We start from the raw sequence: 9413 nt of genomic DNA on the forward strand, positions 1-9413 counted from the left end.
GATTTTTTACTTTCAATTCATTTGTTTAAATAGAAAGCCCAGTGTTACTTTAACCAAGTGCCTTATATGTCTGGTTTTTTTTTTTCAGAAACAAGAGAAAACAAAAACAAAATCTGCTTGGGAAATATGGGAGCAGAAGGAACAAACCCTGTTACTAGGGGAAACACATTTAACTATTCAACATTTGTCCTAGTTTGCTTTTGGTTGCTGCAATAAACACCATGACCAATGATAACTTGGGGATAGTTTGCTTGGCCGAGCAGTCACGGTCTATCCTAAAAAGCCAAAGAAGGAACTCAAGAAACAAACCTACAAAAACTGTAGAAGCTGGAGCAGAGGCCAAAAAAGGAACATTACTGATTGATTTGCTCTCCATGGCTTGCTCAGCGTGTTTTCTTATACTACCCAGACTATCTATCTGCCTAGGGATTAATTAACAAAATGTTCCCCGCAGAATTGCCTACAGGTAATCTGATATATGTATTTTCTTAGATGAGAATTCTCTTCTCAGATAACAGTAGCTTGTATTAAGTTGTAAAACACTAACAAAGACATTTATCTGATAATTTTATCATGTGTCACTTTAAAATATACCTATCAAAAGATTTACAACTTCTTAAGAAACAACATTTAAGGGCTGGGTAGGCAGCTCAGTTGGTAGTGTGCTTGTCCTGAGTTCAGTGCCCAGCACTACACAGAAACCAACTATGGTGGTGCATACCTGCAATTACAGTAATCATAATTGGGAGAGTGGGGTGAATGGAGACAAAAAGTTCAAAATCATTGTTGGCTATACAGAAAGTTAAAGGCCAGTTTGGGTCACTTGAGATACTGCCTCAAAAAAAGATAGGCAAACACACATTTGATTAATGAGTTGGAAAGAAAGTAGAGAATCTTCTAAGTTTATTAACCTAACTATTATGTCTCATAAGCCTTTCATGTTTAAATGTGCAGTGCTGGACTTTAGATCTATGGATGGGCAAGGATCATGGTGTAGTTCCAAACAGGTTTCCTCTGTCAGGAATCAAAAACAATAAGATCAACTTCCTTATGGCCTTGGGAAGCAATTTACAAAACCAGAAATTAAATAAACAGACAGACAAACAGACACTAGGTCTAATAAAAGTGATGGATAAATCTGACCTATTAAAACTCATGAACTGTCACTTATTAAAAGAAGCCATGAACATGTTTTAAAAATAATAAGCAAGAGTAACTTGCTTTCAGCTGACAAGCATAGTTCCAATATACAGAGTCACAAACTGGAGAATACCATCAATCACTAAGAATGAAGAAAAGGAAGAGGAAGAGGAGGCAAAAACTAAAAACATCTAATAGACACCATGAGAAAAATAGAAATGGCTCTAATCATGGAAAGGGCTTTGGCCTCACTAGCAATCAGTAAAATGCAAATAAGACACTAATGTTTCTCAAGCTTGTTTGAAGATTAAATGAGTGTGTAGTTAAAGCACCTGGTACATGATAAGCATAAAGCTGTAAATTTGCCTAGTGGAGTAGGTTAGATGTAAAGCATATGTTAGCATGCAAGAGGTCCTGAGTTCAACCAATTAACCCAAAACAATAATATTATTAATGAAGTTTTAAAAATTATATAGCCAATGACCCCTGTGGAGAATCTACATCCATACATCCAAACACTAAGTAACTCTTCGAAGTCTTGGCAGCCATGAAAACCTGAACTTCCAAAGCTTAGCATGCAACTGGGACTGTTTTTTGGAAACCTACCACAATGCTCCACATACTGAGCTGACCCCGGCTGATGCCAAAGCTTGCTGACTGTTTTGCTTTGCATACTCCTTATTTCATATCACTTTAAAGTTTATCTTGCACTGTTGTATCACAGGCACCTGGACAAGGCACTTGACATTCCTTCTGAGAATAAGTAGGGTATAATTAATACACGCTGCCAAATGAGCCTCTGCAGGCATTAGCCTGCCACTCAAAGACCCTTGCATCTCCATGCATGCTCTGAGTGTGATCCAGGCCATCTGTGGGTTATTAACAAGATTGTCATCCCGCAGGTTGCTATGGAGAAGGCCCTAAGTCAGCACTCTGAGTCAGCAGCCTGAGAACTGCACTTGCCCTTTGGGAACCTTAACACTGTGCTAAGGTAGGTAGTCTGTGTATAATTGGAAGGAAGGACATCCACACAAAGAATTAGTGACCAACAGACAACTCACATCAACACGTACCACAGGAGAGGAAGTTGCAGAAGCATACAGAGCGGGTGGTGCCTCCACGGCTACTTCAGGATCTTCCTGCTCGCTCTCACTGTAACATTCTAAAACCAGAAGAAAGATGCTTCAGGTTTCAGGGCTCCCATCATTTAGTCCATAATGAATAAGCAAAGGTTTGGGGTTTTGTTTTGTTTTGTTTTGTTTTTAACCTCTATCTGCCTATTTCAATGTCTATCTAACTCAAAAGGCAAGCATCCAAAAAGCAAAGAATAAAAATAAAAGAAGTAAAAAGCAAGAACCCTATGACACTACCTGTTGAAAAGAAATTTAAGGACTGGGAGAAATGAGTAGTCCCACGGTGGCTTCTGCTGCCAGAGAACATCCAGCACACAAGACGGGGGTTATTATAACTCAGAAAAACATAAAAAATACCTTTAAAATGTGTGAGTCATTATAATACAGTCAGTGATGAAGATGGGAATCAGAATGAGCCTTGGGAGCTGAGTCTTGCCGATAACTCACTCCTGGCTGGTACCCAAACAGCAAGAGGAGGGACAGGGCTGAGCATGAAGGCTGAACCATAAAAATGGAGATCCTCTAAGGAGATGCTGGAAGATGAAGCTTTAGAGCTTTAGAGACAATATCACACAACACCTTTAAAAACCAGAATAGAGTAGGAATGATACTCTGCTGTGTTTGCGGACAGGAGCCTAGCATAACTGTCCTTTAAGAGTGCCACCCAGTAGCGAAGGGAAACAGATACAAGACCCACAGGCAAACATTAGACAGAGCTTGGGAGTCTTTTAGAAGAGTTGGGGGAAGTACTGAGGGACCTGCAGGAGACATTGGTTCACAAAAAGACCAATTGAGTCAACTAACCTGGACCCTTGATAGGGGGTGGGGGCTTTCAAACACTGAACCACCAACCAAAGAAAAAGCATGGGTTGGAACTAGCCCCTCCCCTTCCCTGCACATATGTAGCAGATGTGCAGCTTGGTCTTCATGCCAGTCCCCCAACAACTGGACTGTCCCTAAATCTGTTGCCTGCCTGTGGATCCTGTTCCCTTAACTAGACCACCTTGTCTGGCCTCAGGGGGAGAGGATGTGCCTAGTCTGGCAGTGACTTGACATGCCAGGTAGGGGGATACCTAGAGGAGAAGGAGAGCGGGCAAGGGGAGAGAAGGTACATGAAAGTGGACCAGGAGGAAGACTTCAATTGGGATGTATAAAGTTAATTAACTAATTGGTTAATTAATTAATTAATTAATTAATTAAAATCAGAGTCTTCTATACAGGTCTGTCTTCCCCAGTTGATTACAGGAAAGAAGACAAGGTGGTTAGATGCCAATTTCAAAGCATTGTAATGAACTCCCCCTTTATTGGTTCAAATTTGCCACATTTTCCATTTCCAAATTCAAGATTTTATAACTGAGCGTACAAATTTCTCCTTACAGTGCCTGGGTGTCCCATAATCTAAGCATTTCCACAGCAGAATCTGTCAGTGGCCCTGGCACACGCAGCCTCTATTCCCCAACACTAATGGGTAAATAACATTATGAAGATGTATGTGCCCGTGGCTTATGCAGCCCAAAAAGGTTACAGAGTGGGGGGGCGGGGGATAGTGTGTCTCTCATTCCTGATCTTCAGATTCAGAGAACAATTTTAAGGTAACTAATGTCAACACCCAGCTGGTGGGAAGGTTAAACTCTCCTAGGAAATGGTGGGATGAAAAGTATCTGACTAGACCATGACACACGCAGGCCCATGAGTAAGAACTCCGCAAGGAGGGCACTACGCATTTGCATTGGCAATTGTCAGAGTAACAGTGAAGCCTGCAGCTGCTCAAGAGTGGGTGAAGTGTGAAGTCACTTCTAGCTGGCATGGGAAACCAGGTTCCAGGCTGAGGCTGTGTGAAGATGGTTTTCTGTCCCTTTGAGATCATTTCAAATGCCAAACTATGCTTCCCTGGGATGTGCCTATACATAGAACCTCCAGTTGTCTCTCTTCACCCTGATTCATTCTAGCCTAATATTTTTGCTAAAATTTCAGCAATAGAAAAATAAAATGTACCTTCATCCTTTGTGATGGATTCCTGGTGGGTCACAGCAAATCCAAGTTTGTTTAACCACCTAAGATTCAAATGGAAAGTAAATGTTTGAATAATCAGCTGGGCCTCTGAGCCACTCCCCTTGGACCCTTACCCTGTTTCCTGTATCTGACTTTGCCTAAAGTTCAGGCCTAATTCTACACTGATATTTCCTAAAGCATCATGAGCTTGAGACAGAAACCTGAGATTTCTGGTTTCACAACACTTGGCTTTCCTAGGATAGGCATTATAAGAAAAGTGGGGTGCAACTTTATCTAGTGGCTAAGAAAAGAAGCTAAGTAAGATATTCTAACAATATGAACAAATGTGTCTTCTTTGGTAATTATATACTTTAAGCCTTTGGTCTTCATCAAGCTACTGGTCATCAAAATCAGCCACTTGGCCTTCAAAGCTCTATAAGTTTTTAAATTTGTCATTATACATGTGCATTATATGCATGGAAGCCAGGAGACGGCTTTCGGGACTCAGGTCTCTGTGCCTGTAAGTGGCTTCTTGGTGTTAAGCTCAGGGCATTGGGTTTGCCTGGGAAGCTATTCTACCCACAGAGCAGTGTTGGCCATCTATCATTTAAATAATGTCAATTGATTTCAGAAAAGAATATCCATAACATTGATTCTTAAGTCAGAAAAACTTTTGCATCACTCAGTAGACAATCTGACTAGAACACAGAAGGGACTGTGTTCCCTAAACTCTTTGTGGAAGGTAAAAATTGGCAATGTGTTGATAATTCGTCTCCTATTGATTAGACATCAGTTGTGTGATAAGTCTAGACAAATCTTAACAAACTCAAACTCTGTTTCTAATTCTAGGCCACTGCCATGCCTCCTCAAGATTTCAGTTAGGAACATAATATCAAATATTATATATTCTTGTATATGTTATATATTATATATTACTATATTACTACATATGTTAAATTTGCGTATGAGACAAAATGAGAATCTCTACAAGAATGATAGTGAGTCCAGTCTCCTTAAAGATGTTCACTCTAGTTCCATAATAGACTCAAGCTCTCTAACACCCACATAAGGCTGGACCAACGCTAAGGCACAGACCATGCTGTAAGAAGGCAGGAATGTTTATCTAGTTCCTAAATAACGATAGATATGACAGAAGAACAGGGTCAGAGCACACAAGAGCTAATGAACACGTGGGGAAATCCTATTTGTGTCTAAGGAAAGAATAGAAAATATAAATCTGAATCAATTGCTGAGCTAAACATGAAAATGGAGGTAGTCAGTTCTGAGCAGGCAACTTGGTGATATCATTCAAATTTTAAATATGTACCTTCTTTGCCTAGTAATTATAATAGTGGATATCTATTTTGAACAAAAAAAAAGCACACCTTCATGTAGAAAAATGTAAGGCTTATAAGAGTAGAAAGAAAAAAGTCCTGTGTTAATTGTTAATTGTTGAGGTTTGGACTTTTGCTACATATTGTAATACTAAATACTGGTCCCCAAGATCTGCTTATCTCAGAAAATAATGTATATTTATGTACAACAAAGGAAGGCACCCAGAGCTGACCACCATCCTCCACACTTACATACACAAACATACATGGACATCTGCATGCATATGTGCACACACATGAACATAACATGTGTGCTACACAAAACTTTAATGGATATTTTCTAAATCCAATAAAATACAATATATTTCATGGCTCACTTTAAGACCAACAGTTTTCAGTTTATATCCCCCAAAAGTTGTCTTAGCCAAAGAGTTGAATGACTGAAATCTGAAATCACTACCCATCCCCCACCCCACTTCTTCCCTGCCCATCAAGACATTCCTAGATCTAGTATTGACTAGTTTAAACAGGATCCATCAAGAGAAAAGAAAGAGTTTCAGGTGTCATTAAAAATAAATCTCTAGATATCATCTATATAATCTTGTAGGACAAACTTGGTGGTCCTTGTTTCTATTGGAAATATTGTGCTAAAAATAACCAAGCCCAATAATGTCTGTGATGATAAGCTTCAGAAAGTTGACACAACCAGGGCAGAACATCTCATTGAGGGCATTGCCTACTTCAGGTTGGGCTTGTCTCTAGGGCATCGTCTTGACTGTTACTGATGTAGGAACACACATCCCATGGTAGGAAGCACCATTCCCTTGGCTCTAGTCCTGAACTGTGTAAGAATGAGGAACACTAGCTAAGCATAAGACAATGAGCAAGCAAGGGTCCAGGAACTTATTCTCTCTGCCCTTAACTGCAAATATGATGCTTGAAGCTCCTTCCCAACAATAATAGACTATAATCTATTTCTTCCATACATTGCTTTTTGTCATTATATTTTATGATGAAGTAGAAGTGAAACTAGGACAATGGTTTTACAGTTATAAGAAATCATCATGTATGCAGGCTCAGACAAAATAGGCCATGTCATCATGAGTAGTAAAGTGAGCAATTTAAGGACTATGATTAAAATTATCCTTTAAAGTATAAAGATAACTGGAGATGTTCAAAAGGAAGGCCCAGGAAGAAATTTACATTTCAACTTAGGTCTTGCATATTAGTTGGTAAAGAATACATTACACAGACTGGCAATAAGATTTGACCTTAATTTTGATGACAGGTGTTGAGTTACTAGCCAATAAGATAAACGTATCTATCAAAAAAATGCACATAAGACCTGCCAGTAAATAGAAATCTTCAAATGAAAAAAAAAAAAAAAAAAAAGAGCTTACCCAGGATCATGGAATCACTGATGAGTGGAACTCAACATCGGTTCCAAAAAATCCCAGAGGATCTTCTGCCAGCAGGAACAGGGACAAAGGAAACCCACCGACCAGTGGCTGGGGTTCATTCCAGCTTGCTCCAGCCCCGCGCCATCTTAGGCGCAAACTCAGAGGAGGGTCCCAAGGTCCCCAGAGGACTCTCCACGCTACAGGCACCCTAGCACACCCAGGGAACTTGAGATCACTGGTGAGTAGAAGACAACATCTGTTCCAAAAAACCCAGAGGATCTTGTGCTAGCAGGAACAGGTACAAAGGACAAAGGCAGGCCATAGAATACCCAGAATCTTGGGATCACTGAGTCCAGTCTAAGCAAGAGAGCACGTGGGCAGCAGAAGCAACAGAGCTTCTTGGACGGCGTCCCTTTGGGCCTTCATCCTCAGCCAGGAGGCAGAGCTGAGACCCAGAACCCAGGGCACCTTCTCTGCCAGAGGAGACTCAGCCTCCAGGGAGGCCTCTGACCCCTGGACTGAGGAGGTGGATCTGAGCTCCAGACTTCTGTGCACTTTCCCTGCAAGAGGAGAGCTTGCCTGCAGAGAGTACTCTATCCACTGGGACTCAGGTGAGAGCTAGACTCCCAGGAGTGCTGACAGAGGCTAAAGAATCACAGGAAGAAAAAGCTCCAGCAAGAGACAGATAGAACATCTAACATCAGAGATTACCAGATGGGAAAAGCCAAACACAAGAATCTTACTAACAGAAAACATGACCACTTGGCAATATCAGAACCCAGTATACCCACCACAGGGAGTCCTGGATACCCCAACACACCTGAAAAGCAAGATTCAATTTAAAATCATATCTCACGATGGTGGTAGAGGATTTTAAGATGGGCATTAATAACTCACTTAAAGAAATACAGGAGAACACTGCTAAACAGGTAGAAATACTTAAAGAAATACGGGAAAACACAACCAAACAAGTGATGGAATTGAACAAAACCATCCAAGATCTAAAAAGGGAAGTAGAAACAATAAGGAAAACCCAAAGGGAGTCAAATCTGGAGATAGAAACCCTAGGAAAGAAATCAGGAACCATAGATGTGAGCATCAGCAACAGAATACAAGAGATGGAAGCGAGAACCTCAGGTGCAGAAGATTCCATAGAGAACATGGACACAACAATCAAAGAAAATGTGAAATGCAAAGAGATCCTGACCCAAACATCCAGGAAATCCAGGACACAATAAGAAGGCCAAACCTAAGGATAATAGGAATAGATGACAATTAAGATTTTCAACTTAAAGGGCCAGTAAATATCTTCAACAAAATTATAGAAGAAAACTTTCCTAACCTAAAGAAAGAGATGCCCAAGAACATACAAGAAGCCTACAGAACTCCAAATAGACTGGACCAGAAAAGAAATTCCTCCCAACACATAATAACCAGAACAACAAATGCACTAAATAAAGATAGAATATTAAAAATAGTAAGAGAAAAAGGTCAAGTAACATATAAAGGCAGGCCTATTAGAATTACACCAGACTTCTCACCAGAGACTATGGAAGCCAGAAGATCCTGGACAGATGTTATACAGACCCTAAGAAAACACAAATGTCAGCCCAGGCTACTATACCCAACTAAACTCTCAATTATCATAGATGGAGAAACCAAAGTATTCCATGACAAAACCAAATTCACACAATATCTTTCCATGAATCCAGTCCTTCAAAGAATAATAAAGGGAAAACACCAACACAAGGATGGAAATTATGCCCTAGAAAAAGCAAGAAAGTAATCCTTCAACAAACCTAAAAGAAGACAGCCACAAGAACAGAATCCCAACTTTAACAACAAAACTAACAGGAAGCAACAATTGCTTTTCCTTAATATCTCTTAATATGAATGCACTCAATTCCCAAATAAAAAATCATAGACTAACAGACTGGCTACATGAACAGGACCCAACCTTTTGCTGCTTAAAGAAAACCCACCTCAGGGAAAAAAGATAGACCCGACCTCAGAGTAAAAGGTTGGTAAACAATTTTCCAAGCAAACAGTCCAAAGAAACAAGCTGGAGTAGCCATTCTAGTATTGAATAAAATTGACTTCCAAAACAAAGTTATCAAAAAAGACAAGGAGGGGTACTTCATACTCATCAAATATAAAATCTTCCTAGATGAACTCTCAATTCTCAATATCTGTGCTCCAAATACAAGGACATCCACATTCATTAAAGAAACTATAGTAAAGCTCAAAGCACACATTTCACCTCACACAATAATAGTGGGAGACTTTCAACACCCCACTCTCTTCAATGGATAGATCCTGGAAATAGAAACTAAACAGAGACACATGGACACTAACAGAAGTTATGAAACAAATGGATTTAATAGATATCTACAGAACATTTTATCCTGAAACAA

General features: G+C 40.0%; 1 protein-coding gene across 1 annotated transcript in view; it reads right to left on the minus strand.

Annotated features, from left to right (window-relative positions):
* The window catches only part of Ipcef1 (interaction protein for cytohesin exchange factors 1), an 82138-nt gene that overhangs the window by 45127 nt on the left and 27598 nt on the right, over positions 1–9413 (minus strand). Inside the window, exons 5-6 of the mRNA XM_021220901.2 lie at positions 4269–4327; positions 2214–2302 (exon numbers count right to left, since the gene is read on the minus strand). Coding sequence (XP_021076560.1) covers positions 2214–2302; positions 4269–4327 — 148 coding nt within the window. The remainder of the gene's footprint in view (positions 1–2213; positions 2303–4268; positions 4328–9413) is intronic.

Source organism: Mus pahari, chromosome 21 (assembly GCF_900095145.1).
Source record: "Mus pahari chromosome 21, PAHARI_EIJ_v1.1, whole genome shotgun sequence".
Classification (NCBI taxonomy): Eukaryota; Metazoa; Chordata; class Mammalia; order Rodentia; family Muridae; genus Mus; species Mus pahari.